At 44.6% G+C, this 24,333-nt stretch overlaps 1 protein-coding gene across 1 annotated transcript; it reads left to right on the top strand.

The window, feature by feature from the left end:
- Positions 1–19,066: 19,066 nt before the first annotated feature.
- On the top strand, positions 19,067–21,823 carry LOC120688153 (cyclin-P4-1-like). The gene is made up of 2 exons (XM_039970327.1): positions 19,067–19,779; positions 21,282–21,823. The coding sequence occupies exons 1-2, from the start codon at positions 19,412–19,414 to the stop codon at positions 21,589–21,591; spliced, it is 678 nt and encodes a 225-aa protein (XP_039826261.1). The 5' UTR covers positions 19,067–19,411; the 3' UTR covers positions 21,592–21,823.
- Positions 21,824–24,333: the final 2,510 nt, after the last annotated feature.

Raw genomic sequence — 24,333 nt, 5'->3', positions numbered from 1 at the left:
TGGCTTGAGGGGTTTGTTTTGCCGAAAAGTAATAAAGAGTAGATCCTTAATTTCATATTTTAGCTTTCAGGTTCTAGTTCAATTAACCATTCTGGGTGAGCATCTATCCAATAGCATTCATGGTGGGAAACAATAATCTTTCATTATCCAACCAACCATATTCATCATCATCATCATCTTTCACTTCTTACTCTATGTGGCAAAAGGGTTAAGCAGTCCCAAACCGTGAGAAGCGGACGATTCGAATCGAATTTGTTAACCTGGCCAGGCAGACCTAACACACACGTAAGGGAACCAAGTCACCCACACGACTTTTCCCCTTTCTTTTCGGGTTGTGGATCAGGGTCACCCACTTCGAGTACAAGCATCCACGCCACGGTACGGTGCCGGGTCGTGAGTCTCCTTGCACCCGCATGTGGCCGCATGAGAACAACGTTCAAAGAGGGTGAGGGAAAAGTCCACTCGCCGGACCGATCAGGTACTTAAGCTTACCGATTACCATATTTCTCGGCATGTGGTTAGTACGTTCAAAAGCTTAACCACCACTACCACACACTGCGGCCTTATCCATTTTCACTAAACAGACGGGGTATCACAAGTACCACAACCCCGCCCGTGAGCCTTATAGTTGCAGTATGTAGTAGACATTCAACTCCTATAGTTCTCGCGAGTGACAGGAAATCACTCGACTTCTACCGAATCATTAGCCTAGCCAACTAGTGACCTACACATACTAGTGTTCAAGCATAGGTACCTAGGATCATGCAACTAAGGTTCCAGTCAACTCCTGTAAACTTAAATGCACAAGTAGATAGAAACAATAATAAGTTACATAAATTTAACATAGATAGGACATGCTCCGGGGCTTGCCTGGAATTAACACTAGGTCAGTGTTAGTCAGAGAACAACTGCTCGGCGAACATCTTCCTTCGGTCGTGTACATCGGGATCCATCCGTCCATCTTCTGGATGTGTCCACCATTCACCGTCTTCTGGCTCGGTTCCAACATCACATCCTTCATGCAGTACATCTATCGTACCTAAATGAAATACAGCAATGCATATGTATGAATGCACAGTTTCGAGTTGCTCAACAATGTAGATGTTATTATTTTTCCTTCACGATAAAGTTGTAGTCCAACATGATGTGAGTTTGGATGTGAACTTCTTAATTAACATTTCCTGGGCAGTCATTTATAGAGTAGTTATTTAACACAACTTAGTTCATAAAATCAAAGTGGGGTTTTCATTATATACCAAAACATACAAAAGTTATTTCTTCTAACAAAACTAAAGATAACACGCTTTGTCCAAAACTATAATTACCCATAGGTCATGGGGTTGAAATTTTGATGCAAGGAGCAAAACTGAAGTATCAACTTACGATAAAATTTTCAGCTATTTTCATGAAGCAGATTAAACATGAATAATAAGTTAAACAACTTTTGCTGGGGTAAAGATCTATTTTTACAGGACAAAGTAGGAAGTTATTGATTCTCAAACTTGGCTTGTACGTTCATCTACCCAAACTCAAGCTCTAGTAAAACTATGAGATTTTTCTAATGAAGGAAACTAGGGTTTTTGATTTACAAAGTTTATTCATGACTAAAACAAAAGAACTAGTTATACATTACTAAAAATTCCCGAAATTTTTCTATAGCATCTAGAAACAAAGCTAAAGCTGTTGTAAAATTTTAGCTCAATAAAACTTGTATAGAACCATGTGGACTTAATTCTATTTAACACAAGCATAAACCAAGATCTAATGAAACCTATAGCTAGAGTTGTCAAAATGTCCTCAAATTTTTACATTAAACTATACTTCTAGGGTGTAGCACACTGTACAAAAACTAGCCTTAGTTCATGACTACAACAGGAGATACATTTGTGTGCTATTTAATCTAATCTTTATCCTAGATTAAAATAGAAGCATCTAGGCCCCTGGATTTCTGTTTCTTCTCACGGGAGGTCCTTGGCGGAACTGGACAGAACAGGGGAGGGTCGGGCGGCCGTTTTCCAGCGAGGAGAGGCACCGGAGGTGGGGGCTAGGTTGGGGAAAATGGAGAGGAGTTCGAGCCGCACCTGTAGATGGTCTCGATGGGGGCTGGGGTGGCCTGTGGCGGGCTGTCCGCGGGCGCCGGCGGCCGGCGGCGGTCCTGTACCGCGGCTGCGGCATTCCGACGACGTAGGGCTGGTGGAGGTCGGGTCGGTGAGCTTCAGGGGGAGGCCGTGGAGCGATTCCCGGGCTCAGTTTGGGCGAAGGGAGGCCGGAGGGGTGAGCTCCGCGGCGGCCTAGAGAGGGGCGGCGCTAATGGCGGCGGCGGGCGGCTCTGGACGCCGGGGGAGCTCGGCTTGGCACTTGGAGCAGGGAGGGAAGTAGAGGGGGAGGGAGGAGACTCATTTGCGAAGCACATGGAAGGGAGGAGAGCCAGCAGAGGGCGCAAGCGAGCGGAGAATTGGCGCACGGCACGACTCGGCGTGTCGTCGCCGTGGCGCGTCGAGCGTCCATCCTCAGCGTGCATGCAGGGAGATGGCGCCGCGTGGAGAGACCGAGACGCTTCGGGAGAAGCCAGGGACGGGGAAGCGGCGAGGGCGCGGCGCGTGGCCGTGCCGGCGGCGAGACGGCAACGCCGTGAACGTGAAACAGAGAAAGGAGATGGTGGTGTGGCAATTTCGTAATTAAAGCAAAGTTCAAAACTCCAGTTTGTAAACTCAATTTTTCTCCTTCTACATGGACTCAAATGAAAAACTCTTGAATACCAAAGTTGTTCAAAATTTCGGGATCTACAACTTTTGATTTAGGCACTTTTTCATTTGAACACTGGTTTGAAAGATAAAAATTGAAACTTGAATGCATTTGAAATTATCGTATACGCTTCGAAAATCAACTTTTTGTCCCAGTTTTGTGTAGCAACTCGAAAAACTTTTAACACAAAAGTTGTTCGTCTTTTGAAAACCTATAACTTTGGTTTTGGGCAAAAGTTCATTTGAGCTATATTTTAGAAATTATTTTCAAAGCATATTTGTTTAAAATTCGACATATTGTTTAAAACCTCGAATACTATAGTTCATTTGACCTGTCATTTTATGTGCAAAATTTCATATACACAAAAACACACTTATATTATTTCCCAAAAGAAAAGTTTAACTTGAATTGCTCTTGCTTATTAAGCATGATTATGTGTTTAATATTTCTTGCTTAGTATTTTAAAATCTGGGATGTCACAGCCTACCCCCCTTAAAAAGAATCTCGTCCCGAGATTCCGAACGAAAGATTCTCGAGGGAAGGGGAATAGACTAACCATCAAAGTCAGTAGGACAAAGTCACAATAGAGAAGGTTGATGTTAACGATATAATGCTTTGCAGATAAGAATGGAGAACGTAGAGAAAGTTTAAGAAGCAAGGTATAGGAAACACGATATCTCCTACAATTTTGTCCGATTAGTGACTTGTCCAACTTTGCATGTTTTATGCCCTCTTGTTCCAACGGTAATGGCATAGATTGCTTGAGCATCTGGGCAGATTAAACGGAGTCCCTTGTCTACCACCTCTTGGAGTCTTCCCATGTTCATATCCATTACTAGTTCCTTCGAAGATAATCCTCTTCGCACCTTGCGCATGCCGAGTAATAGAACCTGATGTTGATTGTCCACAGAAGGCTCTCATTTTTGTTGTAGCATTGCCAGTCACTACTAATAACACCACTACCGAGCATATCTCTAACCAGAATTTCTCGGGTAGTATAGAGAAATAATGTATGGACTAGCATTATGAAAAGATGGATAGCAAAGAGGTGATCCAAAAACAAGGTATGGTATACGAGTGATAAAGATTAATCTTGCCACTGTGTGAACTAATCAATTGTTTTTCCACACTAAAAAGCTCTAGGGCTTCAGTTTTTGCAGCAAGAGTCTGTGGATAATGTATGGGATCACAATCACCATCAAAGTCGGCTGAAAAGGACCGATGGACTATTCTAGTACTAACATATAGCAGGATTTTGCAGAGAAGAGAGGAGCTAAGTCCTGGAAGAATCAATTTCTCAATCTGGTGGTGAATCTAGATAGAAAAGATATCAAGGTGAGTTTTTGCTCAAAAACATTCTTGCTCAAACTGTTGATTATATTAAACGGTATGATGCGAGATGCATATGCTCGATGACCATGAGAATGATGCACCCTTGAGATGTATGATTGCAATGCTAGTGCAATATAATGATGAAATTTTTCCCATGCGAATGAAATGGTGAATATGACATGATGCAATTGCCACGATGCTGACCCAATTTTGCATACACTCTAATACAATGATGATGATGCTCTTGACGGATGCATGTATGAGATACACAAGCATGATGCACATATGGATAAGTTGATGATGCACATAGCGCAATGCGCATACCATACCCATTTTCCCGTGACTAAAACTCGTTAGCCCTATACGCTTGAGTAAGGACCAGAGGTTAGGACACTAGTAAGGTTGCATAGAAGGAGATTGCAGTGAGTTACGCCACACATATCTAGACACCAAGCGCGCTCCTAGTAGCTCAATCATGTGGCTGCAGCGCACACGAGAGTCTAGGTTCCGTCGCGGCATCAAGGTCACGTGACTAAACACCACCACAAGATAAATCAAGAGTGGAAACCCAATAGCGCCAGCAACGACAAGATAGGAACCGAAGACAACCCACGAAGTGATACTCAAACGCGTACCCATTAGTCAGTCTACAAATTCCCGATCATGATGCAACACCATGCACTGACGCATGACATGAAATGATGTGATGCATGATTGTTGCATCAAGGACTGTATTTCAAAAGTTAATATTATCATGAATCTTTTTAATTTATCCAAAATTAACTGAGCAAGAATGAAGGTACAAGTTTTAAAATGATTGGAATCAAGGTAGCCAGCAAGATCAGACATAACACCAAGAGGAATAGAATGATTATTTATGGGGTTTTATTAACAACATCATGGCTTAGCCAGGGAGCCATGAAGGAAAAAAGGAACAATGGTTTTGATAGGAATAGATTCAAGCATTGATCAAGGGTTGGATCGATTGACAGGTTAAGATCAACGGTAAAGTTCACGCAAGACCCAAAGCTACTAACTTACAAAAGAACCTTCTCAACTCAAGATTGAACTAGCATATTACGTCGGTCGCAATACTACAACAGAAAACCTAGGAGGACATTCAGGTAAGAGCAACACATTTTAGTCAAACAACATAACAAGAAAGGCGATCAACCAAACCAACATATGCCATGATGCAAGCACGTCCTATATGTCCTCACAAAATAAAACAACTGCCAAATAGCTTTGGACTTACGGGGTTAGCGCCGGTGGCATGGCACAAATTACGTCTCTCCCTATATCTATTTAACCGAATTCTACTCGTTCTTAACCTATCGAAATTGGGGTTAGCGTACCTGCAGGAAATGAACAGCATATATAAATATATATAATATTCACGACTGGCCAGCACTCACGAACGGCCCCCATGTGTCCTACGCCGCATGGGGAACGCATATGCAGTTGCCCACATATTCACCCATACATTACCGTTCACTATAGAAACGGCAGCCATACAATTTCCGTCGTATGGCCAACGTTAACCTACGCCACTGAGATAGCGTATTCACGAGTTCCTTTACTCCCAATATAATCGACTGATGGTCGGTATATTGGCAGCAGCTCAAGTAGGCCACTGCTTGAGCACAATGTTCGGTTCGCATCACCGACGGGAAGGTCAGACTCCCTCAGCTAACTGAGTATACTTTACTCCCAATATAGTCAACCGATAGTTGGTATATTGGCAGCACCTCAAGTAAGCCACTGCTTGAGGGCAGCGTTCGGCTCGCATCACCGACGGGAAGGTCAGACTCTCTCAGCTGACTGAGGATCCTTACCTTCTTACCTTAGCGTAGGTGCGTTGTTACAGAATTTAAGGGTTGATTGTGCACAAAAGTAAGATTTGACAGGCATGTAAAGTGCTGGAAGTTAGATATAAATAAACCATAAATAGATAGCCACCTAGCAACTTCCCATAATTTCCCCTAGGGCTTTACGAACTATGCACAATCCTTAACGGACCAACGCATTTGCAAACGTGATTTTTTTTGTGGTCAAATTTTAAGAAAACAGGTTTTTAAGGTTTGTTACGCTCTCCGAAGTATGCTTTGCAGCTCTGATACCAGCTATGGCAGCCCCGCCCAAATTAATCCGGCTTAAGTACGCTAACCATCACCGAAAGAGTAACTAGGGTTAACACGCACTTAAAACGGAGTAATCCGGCAGTGCTGTCGGGTAAAATCCCGATTAAACCACTTGAAACAGGATCGACAAAGCAGTCCAGAGAATGCAACATTCCACAAATTTTACAGCACAGAGTATGAAATTGAATTATTATTACAAACCAAGTTTGAATTTATAAAAGTATAACAGAGCTCAAGTTTGACGAAAAACGAACGATAGTCTAGCGTCGAAACCAGACGTCATGATGAAGCCCGTACATGACGTCAACCGTAACCTCCGATGTACCACCTGAAAAATAAAGCCACAAGCAAGGCTGAGTATACTAATACTCAGCAAGACTTACCCGACTAAGGGTATACTTAGCCCTTTATCTAGACATGCAAGGCTTTTGGCTTGAGGGGTTTGTTTTGCCGAAAAGCAATAAAGAGTAGATCCTTAATTTCATATTTTAGCTTTCAGGTTCTAGTTCAATTAACCATTCTAGGTGAGCAAATATCCAATAGCATACATGGTGGGAAACAATTATCTTTCATCATCCAACCAACCATATTCATCATCATCATCATCTTTCACTTCCTACTCTATGTGGCAAAAGGGTTAAGCAGTCCCAAACCGTGAGAAGCGGACGATTCGAATCGAATTTGTTAACCTGGCCAGGCAGACCTAACACACACGTATGGGAACCAAGTCACCCACACGACTTTTCCCCTTTCTTTGCGGGTTGTGGATCAGGGTCACCCACTTCGAGTATAAGGATCCACGCCACGGTACGGCACCGGGTCGTGAGCCTCCTTGCACCCGCATGTGGCCGCATGAGAACAACGTTCAAAGAGGGTGAGGGAAAAGTCCACTCGCCGGGCCGATCAGGTACTTAAGCTTACCGATTACCATATTTCTCGGCATGTGGTTAGTACGTTCAAAAGCTTAACCACCACTACCACACACTGCGGCCTTATCCATTTTCACTAAACAGACGGGGTATCACAAGTACCACAACCCCGCCCGTGAGCCTTATAGTTGCAGTATGTAGTAGACATTCAACTCCTATAGTTCTCGCGAGTGACAGGAAATCACTCGACTTCTACCGAACCATTAGCCTAGCCAACTAGCGACCTACACATACTAGTGTTCAAGCATAGGTACCCAGGATCATGCAACTAAGGTTCCAGTCAACTCCTGTAAACTTAAATGCACAAGTAGATAGAAACAATAATAAGTTACATAAATTTAAAATAGATAGGACATGCTCCGGGGCTTGCCTGGAATTAACACTAGGTCAGTGTTAGTTAGAGAACAACTGTTCGGCGAACATCTTCCTTCGGTCGTGTACATCGGGATCCATCCGTCCATCTTCTGGATGTGTCCACCATTCACCGTCTTCTGGCTCGGTTCCAACATCACATCCTTCATGCAGTACATCTATCGTACCTAAATGAAATGCAGCAATGCATATGTATGAATGCACAGTTTCGAGTTGCTCAACAATGTAGATGTTATTATTTTTCCTTCACGATAAAGTTGTGGTCCAACATGATGTGAGTTTGGATGTGAACTTCTTAATTAACATTTCCTGGGCAGTCATTTATAGAGTTGTTATTTAACACAACTTAGTTCATAAAATCAAAGTGGGGTTTTCATTATATACCAAAACATACAAAAGTTATTTCTTCTAACAAAACTAAAGATAACACGCTTTGTCCTAAACTATAATTACCCATAGATCATGGGGTTGAAATTTTGATGCAAGGAGCAAAACTTAAGTATCAACTTACAATAAAATTTTCAGCTATTTTCATGAAGCAGATTAAACATGAATAATAAGTTAAACAACTTTTGCTGGGGTAAAGATCTATTTTTACAGGACAAAGTAGGAAGTTATTGATTCTCAAACTTGTCATGCAACTTCATCTACTCAAACTCAAGCTCTAGTAAAACTATGAGATTTTTCTAATGAAGGAAACTAGGGTTTTTGATTTACAAAGTTTATTCATGACTAAAACAAAAGAACTAGTTATACATTACTGAAAATTTCCGAAATTTTTCTGTAGCATCTAGAAACAAAGTTAAAGCTGTAGTAAAAATTTCAGCTCAAGAAAACTAGTATAGAACACTGTGGATTTAATTGTATTTAACACAAGCATAAACCAAGATCTAATGAAACCTATAGCTATATTTGTCAAAATGTCCTCAACTTTTTACATTAAACTATCCATCTAGGGTGTAGCACACTGTCCAAAAACTAGCCTTAGTTCATGACTACAACACGAGATAAATTTGTGTGCTATTAAATCTAATCTTTATCCTAGATTAAAATAGAAGCATAATATTAACATATGACTGTAACAAAAGTTGTAGGTTTTGATCTAAGGATTCCAAAACATTTTAGTTTGAATTTTTCTGATTTTTATACGATTTTATATGGAATTTACAAGTTTGCTGTTTTTGAAAACAAAAGAAAAAGGAAACAAACTTTTGCATCTAGGCCCCTGGATTTCTGTTTCTTCTCACGGGAGGTCCTTGGCGGAACTGGACAGAACAGGGGAGGGTCAGGCGGCCGTTTTCCGACGAGGAGAGGCACCGGAGGTGGGGGCTAGGTTGGGGAAAATGGAGAGGAGTTCGAGCCGCACCTGTAGATGGTCTCGGTGGGGGCAGGGGTGGCCTGTGGCGGGCTGTCCGCGGGCGCCGGCGGCCGGCGGCGGTCCTGTACCGCGGCTGCGGCATTTCGACGACGTAGGGCGGTGGAGGTCGGGTCGGTGAGCTTCAGGGGGAGGCCGTGGAGCGATTCCCGGGCTCAGTTTGGGCGAAGGGAGGCCGGAGGGGTGAGCTCCGCGGCGGCCTAGAGAGGGGCGGCGCTAATGGCGGTGGCGGGCGGCTCTGGACGCCGGGGGAGCTCGGCTTGGCGCTTGGAGCAGGGATGGAAGTAGAGGGGGAGGGAGGAGACTCGTTTGCGAAGCATATGGAAGGGAGGAGAGCCAGCAGAGGGCGCAAGCGAGCGGAGAATTGGCGCACGGCACGACTCGGCGCGTCGTCGCCGTGGCGCGTCGAGCGTCCATCCTCAGCGTGCGTGCAGGGAGATGGCGCCGCGTGGAGAGACCGAGACGCTTCGGGAGAAGCCAGGGACGGGGAAGCGGCGAGGGCGCGGCGCATGGCCGTGCCGGCGGTGAGACGGCAACGCCGTGAACGTGAAACAGAGAAAGGAGATAGTGGTGGGGCAATTTCGTAATTAAAGCAAAGTTTAAAACTCCAGTTTGTAAACTCAATTTTTCTCCTTCTACATGGACTCAAATGAAAAACTCTTGAATACAAAAGTTGTTCAAAATTTCGGGATCCACAACTTTTGTTTTAGGCACTTTTTCATTTGAACACTGGTTTGAAAGATAAAAATTGAAACTTGAATGCATTTGAAATTATCGTATACGCTTCGAAAATCAACTTTTTGTCCCAGTTTTGTGTAGCAACTCGAAAAACTTTTAACACAAAAGTTGTTCGTCTTTTGAAAACCTATAACTTTGGTTTTGGGCAAAAGTTCATTTGAGCTATATTTTAGAAATTATTTTCAAAGCATATTTGTTTAAAATTCGACATATTGTTTAAAACCTCGAATACTATAGTTCATTTGACCTGTCATTTTATGTGCAAAATTTCATATACACAAAAACACACTTATATTATTTCCCAAAAGAAAAGTTTAACTTGAATTGCTCTTGCTTATTAAGCATGATTATGTGTTTAATATTTCTTGCTTAGTATTTTAAAATCTGGGATGTCACAAAAAGTAAACATATGCATCCCAATTCTCTGCGACTACTCGACTCGCCCCAGGAGTTGGGTGCGGGTTCCTGTACTTTCGAAGCAAAGCAGTACTCGGCTTACCGGTTTCGACTGCCTCCTACTCCCGGCATGCGGTTAGTACAATTCAATCCCCGATCAGCACAGCCGACAACAGAACGGTCCTTAATCAACACAGATGGAGCTACACCTTCCCCCATCCGGTCTCTCATACCATACCTTCCATCTTGAATATAATAATTCATATACTGCAATATAGAGACATCCTATATCTCGCGAGTGACAGAATTATCACTCGACTTCTATCGAGCCCTATTAAGCATAGCAGTGCTAACGACCTATTCATACTAGTATAAAGCCCAGGAAAACCTAGGGATCATGCAGCTAAAGTTTCAAACAATTCCTAAATATAATGCACAATTATTAGAGACATATATAGGTGACATAATTTTAAATAGTAGGATATGCACCGGGGCTTGCCTTCGGGTTGCTGCTGGGTACTGGGGTGAACTGGGCCTTGGGCCGGGTTCTCACGCCTCTCCTCCTGCTGGGCGTGCTCCAGCGGCTCCGGTGGCTCTGCAACCACCTCGTACACGACCTCCTCGGCTGCGGTTTCTACACGTATGCAATTGCCACGAGAAATGCATAAATGGGTTGCAACCTTAAAATAGCCAATGACTAGATGCAACTACTATTAATTTACACAAAAAACTGCACTCCCTAGCCCAAAACATTCCCCAAAAATCCGGAGTATCCGGACGAATAACCGGAGTATCCGGACTCCGAAGTCCGGAGTTTCCGGGGCTATACCCGGAGTTTCCCCGGGAGTGTCCCAAACCCGGAGTATCCGGGCTTATACCCGGAGTTTCACCCGGAGTTTTCCAAAACCCGGAGTATCTTGGCTTATACCCGGAGTCTCCGGGCCCGACAGCATTTTCGCCCCAAAAACTGAAATCTTGATTTTTGGCAAAACCAACCCACAAAATTTGACACCCTCTTGAATCCTAGTTCAAGGATGCATATAGAGATGATTGACCAAAGGAAATCACCTAGAACCTCCTAAAAAGATAGATCGGGGCGGCACAAGTTGGAGTACCTTGAACGAGATTTTCTCCGCGCGAAGAACTTAAACCGAGGGCACCCCGGGAAGGAATACGTGGGGAAGATGGCCCTCCACGCGGATTCGAAGTCTCCTTGGTCTTGGGATCGATTCGGGGTGGGGGATTTGGAGTTTGGGATTTGGGGAGAGGGAGAGCTTGTGAGGGAGAGGGAGGCCACGGTGAGGGAGTGAGAGGGAGAGGGAGAGAGTGCTGGTGAGGGTGAGAGAGAAAAAATAGAATATTTATTATCTTTGTGGGACCCAAATAATTAAATTAGGAAAATAGAAACTCCACGCCCGGAGTATCCGGGCCAATGGCCGGAGTATCCGGGTGTTACACTGGTGCCCCCTCCTGTATAAGCCCGTGTGGCCGTGGCCCCTCCAGATCTTGGCGAGGACGCGACCATCATCATCAACAAGGCTGCGCACGGTTGCGGATTCGACGGTGACCTTGAACCAGGAGCTTTGGAAGCCGAGGGTGACGAGTCGCAGCAAGCAGCCGATGGCCATGGGGAATTTGGGGATTCCCGGTCTTTGTGTTGCTCGGAGGTCGAATTGGGCCGCATAGTTGTTTGTGGGCCGATGACTGCGTGGGCGCTAGCTTCCTCCTCGTTGGATGTGCATGCAACGGCGATGCGCAGTTGGACGTCCCTCGGAGGTAGAATCCTCTACTGCAGAGGATCTGGTTCCCCGCCGCCGGGCCAAAGGGGGGTGGGGGGGTGTACCTGTGCGTCGTCGTCGCCTCGCAGCGTGACTGACTGACCGAATCAGATGTCTACACAGGCATGTCATATTCACATGCTCCCTTCCCTTTGCTTTGCTCTCCCTGATGTGTGAATGATTAACCAATTACTACTCCCAAGTCTCAACCGCCTGCCATTTCAAATTTTTTGCTCATGGTTCCTGTCCTGTTCTGCAGAGTAACTTTGCTCGGATGATCTTGTCTGACTGGGAACACCGTACGCTGAAGCTGAAAATGACACGCCGGCGGACTGACTGAGAGAATGTTGGTGGCCACGAAAACCACTAGGCCCTTGTTTAGATGCATAAAGTTTTGGATGTAAAATATTGTAGCACTTTCATTTGTATTTAGTAATTATTATCTGATCATGAGTTAACTAGGCTTAAAAGATTTATCTCGCGCAAATTATAGACAAACTGTGTAATTAGTTATTTTATTTAGCTATATTTAATACTTCATGCATGTGTTCAAAGATTTGATGTGACGGAGAATCATATAAAGTTTTGAAATTTTGAAGGCAACTAAACAAAGACTAGGAAAGCTAGTAAAAAATGCCTAGTTAATAGTTACCGTTCGAAAAACTTCGTCGTGACGGTGACAAAGCAGCTGCGCACGGAGGGATACCTGGCACGCACCACCCCCCATGAGATCAATCGGCGTGTGGCACCGCACCTGGCTGCGAAGCTCCTAATTCTCGCTGAACCTGAGACCCGGGCGTCGAGATAACGGCCCGCGAAAATGACCCGGACATCGTCGGTTTTTTTAACCTTTTTTTAATAATATTTTAAGTTTAACCCGTATTGATTTTTATTTACAGGGCGTAGCCCGTTTGGTCGCGCCAGCCCGCATGGCGCGACAGGTAGCCTCTGTCGCGCCAGTGCATGTGGCGCGACAGTGTGGCCACGCTGGCGGCCCGAGCCAGCGCTGCGCCGCGACGGCGATGACGTGGCCCTCCCTGTCGCACCACATGCACTGGCGCGACAAGACTGTCGCGCCATGCGGGCTGGCGCGATAAGGCCAATGTCCTGGGCCCGCGCCGACCTCTTCTCCCCAACCCTCTCTTTCTTTCCCTCATTCCTCCCCAACTAGAGCTGAAGGAAAGGCGACGCCGCCGGCCGCAGCCACCCCCCAGATCCCCCCCCCCCAAATCGGATTTTTTTAGGGGAAAAAGTACGGGAAATCGTTCCCCACCCTTCCCCGAAGGTATTGCCCCTAATATCTCATCGTTTAACCATGTGCATTAGTAGTTATTGGTGGTTTTTTTATTAGGGTTAGGTTCCTGATATGAGAAATGGTAGTGTTGTTGATAGTTTTCTCATGATTAGGATTTTAGATGATACTTAGATGGTATTCTGCTCAAGATTTGGACGTGAGGTAGTACGTGCATGCATCGATTAATATGATTTCTAGGATTGAGTGGTGGGGATGTTAATATGAGTTACATGTAATTTTATTCCATAGTTTTAGGAATGTACATATTATATTTTGAGCGCTGGTATATTGTGCTTAATTAGTATATACTTTGTTTCCATAATTATTTTATTTTTGTTTCCATAAGTATTTTTTTATTTCACATGGCAATTGAATTTATGTATCTGTAGTGCACATGGCAATGAGCGATGCCCGGTACAAACTGCTTGGTGGTGGACAGTACCCATCCGAGTGTGATGAGGATGCCCCAGTCCCTCCTGCCCTTCCAGTTCCATTCTGTTGTTGTGAACCGGACAATCAGTTGGCAGAGGTGAAGCAATCGAGGCATCCCAAGACGGCCGGTAGTGCATTCTACATATGCAAGTGGAATGATTCATTGAATCCTTGCCACTGCTTTTTCTTTCAGTGGATCGATGGTATGGATAAGTTCGATCCTAGAATTCGGCTGTTCCCTTATTATCGGTCAGAGTCGTGGGCGTACAATGAGTTTAGACGATGGGTCCCTCCCCCACCAAATCCACCACCTATGACAGAGGAAGAGAAGCAAGAAGCTGCTATATATCGTGTGAACAATCCTCCCAAATGTCATTGCGGTGTTCGTGCCAAACTTCAAAGGCCTAATATTGGTGTCCCTCCAAAGTTCACTCCCTTTTTTAGATGCTCGCTAAAGACTAGAGTAAGTGTCATGTAGTGTAGCATTGATTCTTTAATTTTGCAGGAATAGATGCTCGCTAATGTTATGTGTCATGCAGGATGGATGGCCGGCATGTGACTTCAATGAGTATATTTATGGTCATAGATCTCATTGGCCGACAGAAGAGGAAGTGCGAGAATTTAAGAGTGGGAAGAAGCCATGGCCATGTACAACTACTCCTAGTCTTCGATGCAAGTGTGGTATTCTGGCCACAAAAGGCGTAGTTCCTTCTGAGCTTGGCTACGGATATTACTGTGGCAATAGCTACGGAGAGTATCGGGTTCATATATTAACCACAAAGTTGAAACTCCTTATGATTCTGTCATTGTGCTAATATTTGGTATATTAACATTTCTGAATGTTTGGCTCTCAATAATTTTTCAGGAGGGAAGGACATGTGATTGGGAGTGGTTCGAAGGCCGGTATGAGCTAATGTTGCAATTGGGCAGAACAAAAGAGCCTTGGAAATCTCGAGACACTTTAAATAGAAAATTGAAGATAAGGAAGGATTACCAAGTTACTTTGCCCCTTGAGTCATTTCTGTCAGGGCCTGTACTCCAAGACCTACGGCGTGAGTATGGAAAGAAGGCAGCAGAAAAGATGCATTGTTTATTGGAGGAGGAACCGAAGCAAGTACCCACGGCCCCTCACAAATAGGGAGCTTTTGGCAAATTATGAGAAGAATGAGAAGGATGAGGAGATGGAGAGGCAGAGGTTAAGGGAGGAAAGAGCAAAGAAAGGTTTTACTGTTGATCCGGAAGCTAAATACCCAAAGGGTTCATGGGAAGAATATTTTCAGAAATTGGAGGCTAACAAGAGGATGGAAGAAATAGAAAAGATGGAGGATTTAGCTCAGGAGGCTCAGATGGAGGCAATGCAGGCCCTAGTTGCCGATCTGCCACACAAGGTGCCCAACATTGAGAAGGATGTGTCATCCGCGAGCACGGAGGTTTTTGGTGTTAGAGCTACTCAAATGGAGGAAATGAAGGCACTTGTAAGAGACTTACCTGCCTAGGATCACCCGTCTGATAGAAAAGGAAAAGTAGTGGACACACCTGTAGTCGATAACCAAGGGAACAGTGCAGTGCAGGACAAAAGGAAGAGTGCTTCTGAGCATGACCACATTCCTGATGATGGAGATGATGACGAGTGGTGGTCAATGAATGCAGATGAAGTAGAAGTCATAGTGTCCCAAATTGAGATAAGAAAGGGGAAAGTTGTAGTCCAAGATGATGAAGATGATGATGATGATGGTTGGTGAGAGCTTTTTGATTGAAGGCGACTCTGATTATCTTGTTTTATTTATAATTGTATGGACTCTATATATGATTGGACTATGTGTGTGACGGACTTTTTTTATTGATGGACTATTTATGTGCTTTACCTATTCATGTGGTTGTCGTATGTGTATGAGACTTTATTTGTAGTTTCGAACATTGTATGGTTATGAAATTAGGAATTTATTTAGTTTGTATCGTGTGCAATTTAATGATGGGTCATCTCCATTATTGAACAACTGTTTTAGATTACAATCGCAACTGCAGATGCAAAAATTTTTGTGGCATGACCCGCGTGTAAACTTAACAATTGTGCACTGTGATCTTATAAATATTTTTTTTGAAAATGAATGCCAAAGCACGTTGAATTTGAAAGTGAAAATATTTTAGATCTTTTGAATATTGAGTACTTCTTTTAAGTATATCTTCTGTTCATCTTTGAAAAAATATGCAAGAGAATTAGAAAATAGCATTGAATTGTGTTAGCTGTGTATGAAAGTTATAGATTTCAAAATTTGGAGCAACATTTGTTCAAGACTGCTCTATTGCGAATTTGTTGGTTTTGAAGTTTTGAGCGACGTCCATGCTCAATGTTTTTTAATTAGAATATGTTTCGGTGTCCGAATCATAGGTGCAACAGATGTCGATAAGCATTTATGCGAACAAATTACAAAAATACTTTGAATTTGAAATCTTTTTTTAAATAGCATGCAGCGAGAGGGAGCAGCAAGGCAGAGCAGCAAGGTAGTTAGCTGGCCGAATTCTGTGCTTGTTGCGCCACTCCGGGTGGCGCTACAAAGCTACTCTGTCGCGACATTGGGAGTGGCACGACCAAAGGGAGCTGCCACGCCACAAAGTGAAAAATGCAGTCCTTACTGGGCTTGGGCACACAATGGCGCGACAGCGGGCATCTGTCGCGCCAGTGGTGTTGGTGCGACAAGCCTACTCTGTCTGCACAACGACTGCGTGCACTGGTGACACACGGCGAAGATTAGAAACTTCGCCGTGCGCCGCGGGCCCTGGGCACACGGCGAAGGGGAGAGATTTGGCGTGAGCCTAGATTTTGACACACGGCGGAGTCCTGGTTGGGGCCCAGGTTTAAAATAAAAATAAATTCAAAGTGATGGCACTCGGCACCCAGATTTGCCGAGTGTTTTGGCCAAAACACTCGGCAAAGAGCCTGCTTGCCTAAAACACTCGGCAAAACTGTCTAAAATTCAATTTTATTTTTGTTTTTAGTTTCAGCTCCTGCAAATCAAACACCTCACATATCACACATATCGCTCAAATATCACATATATCACACAAATGTCTCAAATATCACATATATCACCAAACAAGTCCACATATCATACATATAGTACACAGATATCATCACAAGTCCACAAATCAAACCAAATCCACCACCAAGCTCACAAGTATCACCAAACAATTCCATAACAAATCACATACTCTGTAGCATGCAAACCGATACTCTAGATGTACATGCATACAGATCAGGCAACAGAAATCCATCTCACAATACCTTTCCAGCAATTACATCGATATAAGATCCGGCAAAGCATCTTGCTGGCTACCGCGACCTTGGCTTCCTCCTTCCAGCTGGCTACCGTGACCACTACTTTCTCCTTCCCTTGGAGTATTGCCATAGTAGTTGATGGTGACGACGGGGTTGTCGTGGTTGGTGCTGGAGAAACAGCTGACATGGGTCGCACAGTTGCTACAGGGCAGACACCCACCTAACCAGCTAATCATCTTGGAGAACTTCTTCCGTAATGTCATAGGATTTGGTGAGAACTTTGATATTTGAATGGCTCCACCAAAGCAAACACAGACAAATTTCACCTGTGGATCTGGGTTTGCTGATGTTGTTGTAGGTAGAATGCGATGATTAGAAATGCATGTACAGATTTGGGGTACCGGATTCGCCCGATGTGGAGGAGGTGGTGGAGGTGGCCTCCCCGCGGTCTTGGATTTGGAGGAGGCGCCTGGGAGGGGGATAGCTGAGGCCGCATACCAGAATAACTGAGTGGTCAGACAAGGATAACCGAGTCCCAAGAATAAAATAACTGAGTTGGGAGAATAACTGGCACAAATTAATTATTGAAGTTTTGTATAATGGAATTGCATGACAGTTTTAAAAGAAATGGAACTGCATGGCAGTTTTCAAAAAAAATGGAACTGCATGTAGAAGCCGAATTTCTAAGCAATCCTATTAGGTAAAGCACCTGTACACTTGAAAAATATGAAATTAAATACTGAAGCCTGCTGTTGTATTTCACTAGTTTGTTTCACCCCCTTTCTTCTGAATCAGTGTGCTATGAAGTCTAAATATGTGGTTTTGTTTGTGGAAGCAAGTTCGGTGATTCAGTATCACCTTGCTTACTGCTTGTGGGACTATATAGTCATTTCTATCTTTTTCATTTGTTGCCGTATTTTGTCCTCCTCGTATCTGTAAGGACAATTTCTAATATATCTCGATTCAGATATTAGTCATTTTATTTGTTTTGCATTTACCCTCTAAATCTTCCATCTTGGATCTAGACTTTTGTTTGCCTAGCTGTGCTGGGTGGCATAGGAATGCTTAAATAAACGACTTTACAGCTATATTGTGTCATGGGCTTCCTACGGTGCTTGAATGTGTCTTTGTGGCGCTTTGCCTTTGTCCTTATTATGCAATTATTCAGTAATTGAAATCATAAAACAAGATGATCAGATTTTTACGAACTAGGATTGTTTCTCTCTCAAAACTCTACTTGTCCTCATACTAAGATTTGGACCACGTAGCAATGCTAATAGATGGCTTTGGTAACACCAATCTAGATGAACTACAAAAACAATTCGTCACGGTGCCTAGTATCCATGAGTGAAAGCCATATTAACATCCCCACTACTCAATCATAGAAATCATATTAATCATCCAAAGCCCTAATCATAAGAAAACCCTAATCATGAGAAAACTATCAACTACGATATTATTTTTCAAATCAAGAACCAAACACTAATCACCAAGAATCCCTAATATCTACAAATGTGCACGATTAAAGAATGAAAAAATGGGAGCAATACCTTCGGGGAAGAGTGGGGAACATTTCCCCCCAACTCCCCCCTCCCAGGCCGGATTTGGAGGGATCTGGGGGGTGGGGCGGCTGGCGGCGACGACCTGCTGTTGCTTTGGTCGGGAAGGAGCGAGGGAAAGAAAGGGAGGGTGGGGGAGAAGAGGCCGGCACGGGCCAGGATATTGGTCTTGTCGTGCCAGCCCGCATAGCGCGACAGGCTTGTCGCGCCAGTGCATGTGGCGCGACAGCGAGGGCCACGTCATCACCGTCGCGGCGCAGCGCTGGCTCGGGCCGCTAGCGTGGCCACACTGTCGCGCCACATGCACTGGCGCGACAGAGGCTATCTGTCGCGCCATGCGGGCTGGCGCGACCAAACGGGCTACGCCCTGCAAATAAAAACCAATACGAATTAAATTTAAAATATTATTAAAAAAAGATTAAAAATAAAAAAAATCGACATCGTCAGGCCAGCGACAGCCGACGTACTCTCTGAGAGAGGGTGGTGCGCTGCTATCCTCCGTTCTCTCCGCAAAAACGAGCCGCTCCAACGCCGTCGCCCGGACGTCCCTACCGGGGTTTCTGAAGGAGAGCGCCGGGTCGTGGAGGCCACGAGACCTGCTGCCCTTTTCCCGTGAACCTGACGCGCGATCCAGCTTTATTTGCTCCATCGCCAGAAAACTGATGCTGCCAGGCTACTACAGACTGACTGCAGCAGCACTTGTGCATTGTTGGTGCCGGCCGGCTCGTCTGGCCTGGCACTGGCAGCCGACAAATCCTCCATCTGCAGAGGTGAAAAACAAAGTGACCTTCCATTTCCATCCAACACCAATGCAGAGAGGAGTGCTGGCTGGCTACATGCCAACTTGCAGAGCTCAAATCTTTTCTTTTCTTTTTTTACGACGCCCCTTTCCTCGAGTTTTCCCTCCCTTTATAACCACCACCACCACCACCCCTCCCGCTGCCGAGCCTTTCTCCTCCTCCCAAGTCCCACGGCAGCAGCCACTAGCTAGCAAGGAAGAAGAGGCCAAGAACTATCCTTAACTGATCGAGATCGGCCGGCCGATGACGACGGGGGAGGTGGTGGAGGCGGCGGCCGTGCCGCGGGTGGTCTCGATCCTGTCGGCGCTGCTGCAGCGGGTGGCGGAGCGCAACGACGCCGCGGCGGCGGAGGGGGCGCTGGCGGCGGCGGCGGAGGGGCGGCGGCGGCCGGTGTCGGCGTTCCAGGGGCTCACGAAGCCGGCCATCTCCATCGGCGGGTACCTGGAGCGCATCTTCCGCTTCGCCAGCTGCAGCCCGTCCTGCTACGTCGTCGCATACATCTACCTCGACCGCTTCCTGCGCCGACGACCCGCGCTCGCCGTCGACTCCTTCAACGTCCACCGCCTCCTCATCACCTCCGTCCTCACCGCCGTCAAGTTCGTCGACGACATGTACGTGCTGTCTCTTTGCATATTCACATCCTTCCGCGATGAATTGCTGATGATCTATCGTCAGAAAACACCGAAATTCTACGTCAATTGTCGACTAAACTGAAAATTAGCATATGCTTAGCTTGGGCATGCATGAAAACATATTTCAATCTATTATCTTATTATTTGGCTAACAAACGAAGCATTCACATTCGCTCTCAAGGTCTAGAAATTCCGACGTTAATCGGAAAAAAATTAAAATTACCCACCACTACCATTATAAAAAATTAGCTTAAAATACCCCTGTGCCTAATTAAAAATCACCCACCAATGCCATTATGAAAAATTAAATATGAAATATCATTTAGCTATGTATCAGTTACAAACAGATACTATTAATACAAACTAAAGCTAACAACAATCAATTAAAATAAAATGAAAATAAGAATAATTATATGTATAATATTATTAAAGCTCAACAAATCAAATTGTTATTATAGGTAGATCATATTTGAATTGTTTTAACCAACAATAACACATAATTTACGATAATGAACAGGGTGATGTATGGTAAAAAATAGTATAATATTTAAGTAAGGACATAACAACATGTGAATTTTTGAATTTTTAGTACTAGTCGCGCAAATGCGCGGACTATAAGGCTAATTTCCATTGAGATGTGGAGAAACGGTCGATGAAAAAGTTCAATTCTGCTGAATTGTAGAATTCAAAATGTTGAAGAAGACAAAATTCTTAAAAAAACACACACACACTTTCAGAAATGTGCATTATGTTCAAACTATAGAGCATATTATAAAGCTAAGAAAGCTTGCATAATTACCAAATTGGCCTTTTTTATACTGGGTATATATCGCAGTAGTAGTAAAACTCAGGGTCATGGTCAGATACCTGAACTTTCAAAATGATCAGGTGATTCAGAGCTTTGTTGCTTGGCGCTTGTGTTTACTTGGCCTCGGATCGGACTTTGTGATCCCCTCTGGCGTTGGCGTGATTAGCACACTCGTATGACTGTGTGCACATGGGCCCCAGATCGATCTGGGTAACCCTTTTTCCTGTCATTATTTCCAACTGGCATTGCATCAAAGACAAGCCACTGGGTTGGTCACAAGGACAGTTGTCGAACCCGAGGCTGATGCGCCCACAGCCACCGCACTGCACTGCTAGTGCCTGCCGATCCACCATTCTTACCAAAGCACAGCGCCTTGTCCTACCCACCTCTCTTGCATCGCCTTCAAAAACAAGCTACAAATTCTACAGCTGAAAGAAAGACGAGAGTTATCCAATTTTTTAATAAAAAAATGTGTCATGCGTGTGCTCCTAATGCGCCATGGATTTGAATTTTAGCTTGTGCATCCGGATGTAGCAGCTGGGGTACTGTTATTCAGTTTTACAAAACAAAAAAAAAAGTTGTGTATGACATGATTTTTTTTTTTTGAAACGAAGCACGCGCCATGAATTTGGTCAGTCATCTGAACTTTGCTGCTGGTGCTGTTGGTGTGCAGATGCTACAACAACGCCTACTTCGCGCGTGTGGGCGGCATCAGCCTGGTGGAGATGAACTACCTGGAGGTGGACTTCCTCTTCGGCATCGCCTTCGACCTCAACGTCACGCCCGCCGCCTTCGCCTCCTACTGCTCCGTGCTCCAGAGCGAGATGGCCTACCTCGACCCGCCGGCACCCGTGGACGCCCCACGGCTGCACTGCTACTCCGCCGGAACGTCAGATCACCACCACGACGACCCCGCCGCCGCCGCCGCCACGGCTGCCGGCTGCCACCGTCACAGTCAGCAGCAGCCGCAGCTCACCGTCTGATCGACCGACCGGCCGATAGATGGAGTCGTTTCTTTTTTTTTTTTTGTCCTGGTGGTGTCAACTCGGCTTCTTCCTCCTCCTCGTCCTCCTCTTCTTCTTCTTGGTACATAGGTGTTGGTCATTCCTAGTGAGCTCTGGGGGGTAGTCGGTTAGGTGGATTTTTGCCATTGTTCGACGGATCGTGGATCAATGAAATGGATGGATCGGCTTGGGATCCGATTCGATTTGGCCATTGTTATTCCGGTGGATGCTCTCACTCTCGCCTGTGCGTGCGCATGTGAGTCACAGACTCACAGCACACTGCTTGTCTCCTGTCGTCTCTGTTCTTTTTCCCCCTTCCCCCGCTTCCGGAGATTATTCGCCGCCGCGGGAGGGCACGACTTGAATTCGGGTAGGGCGTCGTGGGATGGCGGAGGACTAGGCAGCCGGGTGATTATTGGTCAGAACATGGCGTGTTCCCGGGCTGTCGATCCCAAACTGTGTGTGCGTCGCTGGGACAGAAACGGGCTGTCCAGGTGCCTGCAAGCTCTGAATGCACAGAGCAGCCGTTGAAGCTGCAGGATGTCAGTTAAAAGCTTCAGTCAGTCAGTCAGAAATGTCAGTGGATCGAGCTACCGGTACACCATCGTGGAAAGATTTGCTAGAACAAGCAAGCAGCACCATGGTGTTTGTTTGGTGCATCACCCAAGCCAAAAGGAAAGCATCACACTTTTGGCCTCTTGTTCGTTTTTCTTTCAGAAATTCAGTTACCTCCAGACCACGACAAGCAGTAGTAGTTATGCAGTGAAGTTACTGCGATGTATCAGCCACCATACACAGGATTTATTTGGTCTAGTAAATGATGACAAACTTTGCCTCTGATAGCTGCAGGAGCAGAAGTACCTGGATTGTGGAATGCAGATAATCTTCTGTCTCTGGTGCCTGTCGAAAGAGGGGTATAAAAGTAAAATCTGGCTGGCGGATCATGCTTGAGATTTTTTTTTCAGATTGGTCGCAGCTGGAGGTGGGGTGAACAGGTGCCGGGACGTGATCCGGAACAGTAGATGGCTAGATGCGAACGCGGCGGAGGGATGCCAGTAAAGAACAAGGGTGGGGAACGTGGTGTGCATGTAGATGTAGGGCTGGTTGCGGTTGCGGAGGGCAAGCACCCTGCCACCTTTTGCGCTGTAGCGTCGCAATATACAACGCCCCGGCCACTAATGCGGTGAGCTGGAGCCTGGACGCGAACATGGAGCCGTGGAATGGATGGGTGGTGGCCACGGGAAATTCGGCAGGCAGCTGGCTGCCAATGGTGAGTGACCGGCCGGTGAGGCAGGATAATAAGCGAGCACGAGGGAGGGAGAGTGGACTTGCAGAAGTCAGATGAGAACCGGCAAATGAATCCCTCTCCACGCATTTGGAAATTTCAGGATGAAAAGGCCAGATGTTGGCAGGAAGTAACAAGCGTATACTGTATGGATTTTAAGCAGCTGGAGGTCATGAAATTTTTGGGGTTGGTAGTTTTAGTCTACCTCCATAGAATACCTGCTTGAGCTTGGAACAGGTCTGAAGGTAGCTCTGAACTTCCAGATGGGTTGGGAATTGGCATGTGGGCACTCAATCAAGTGGTGCCAACGTAAAGCCAGGGGGCCTATGAACCTTGTGATTCCTATCCCATGCAGGGGAATCTAAAGCCCAATGGAATCACGGGAAGAAGTAAACGAGTTGGGGACAGTGATGATTCTCTGGGTGTTGCTTTCTCCCTCTCTTCAAGTAAAAGGTTCTCGTTCAATTGCTCTGCCTGTGTTCTCCTTGTGAAACTAGGCTATCAACTCGTGCTCCCGCACGGGCTAATTAGAATTAATATAAAAATAAAATCAATAATTATAATTATCTATCTCACGCCCTTTTCATCTATTAAATATTCTAACACATACTATAAAATATATATTTATCATCATCTAATTACAATAGATTTCATTTTGTGTGCACATCCATATGTATTCAATATATGTTTAGTTTAACTATTTGTTTGTGAATTGATATTCTCATCTCTTTCATCATGCATGAATATATGGTGACATATATGGTGGGTAGTATTTTTTTATGTAAACAATAATATAAATAATATAATAATAATGAGAGAAATAGTAATTTTAGAATTTTATATTGCTGCACTTTAATATATTATTATAATTATATAATTTAGATTCAGATTTATAAGTAATTTAACTTGTAATAATAATGACATAATTGAATAATTTATATGCAAATTTAGAGGGGTATTTGTATTATTTTTATAATGACATAGGTGGGTAATTTTCATAAAGATTAGGGGGTTACTTTAGATTTTTTTATAATGGCAGAGGTGGGTAATTTAGATACATGTTTAGGGGGTTACTTTAGTCTATTTTTATAATGGCATATGTGGGTAATTTATTAGGAAAGATAATAGATCCGATGGTAATTATAATTATAGTTGTTGGATTGATGGCTGGATGTTTCTAATTTTTGTGAGAATTTATAGGATTTTTCTATTTTTTTTAGAGTGTACACCTAAGATCTTAGATGGCTTCACGTGGAGGAGCCTCCAATTAGTAATAGTAAGATGGAGATGGGAGAATTTTGGTTGGAGCCACCTTTCCCCATGTACTTTTGGTACCCATGTGTGTGCCTTTAAACATTCCTGTTGAGTCGCCGATACATGTTTCGCCATTCACTGGCTTTTTTTATTCTTATCACATATCTAGAATAGTGGCTAGA

The sequence above is a fragment of the Panicum virgatum genome, chromosome 9N (assembly GCF_016808335.1).
Source record: "Panicum virgatum strain AP13 chromosome 9N, P.virgatum_v5, whole genome shotgun sequence".
Taxonomy (NCBI): Eukaryota; Viridiplantae; Streptophyta; class Magnoliopsida; order Poales; family Poaceae; genus Panicum; species Panicum virgatum.
This window is presented reverse-complemented; position numbering and strand designations above follow the sequence as displayed.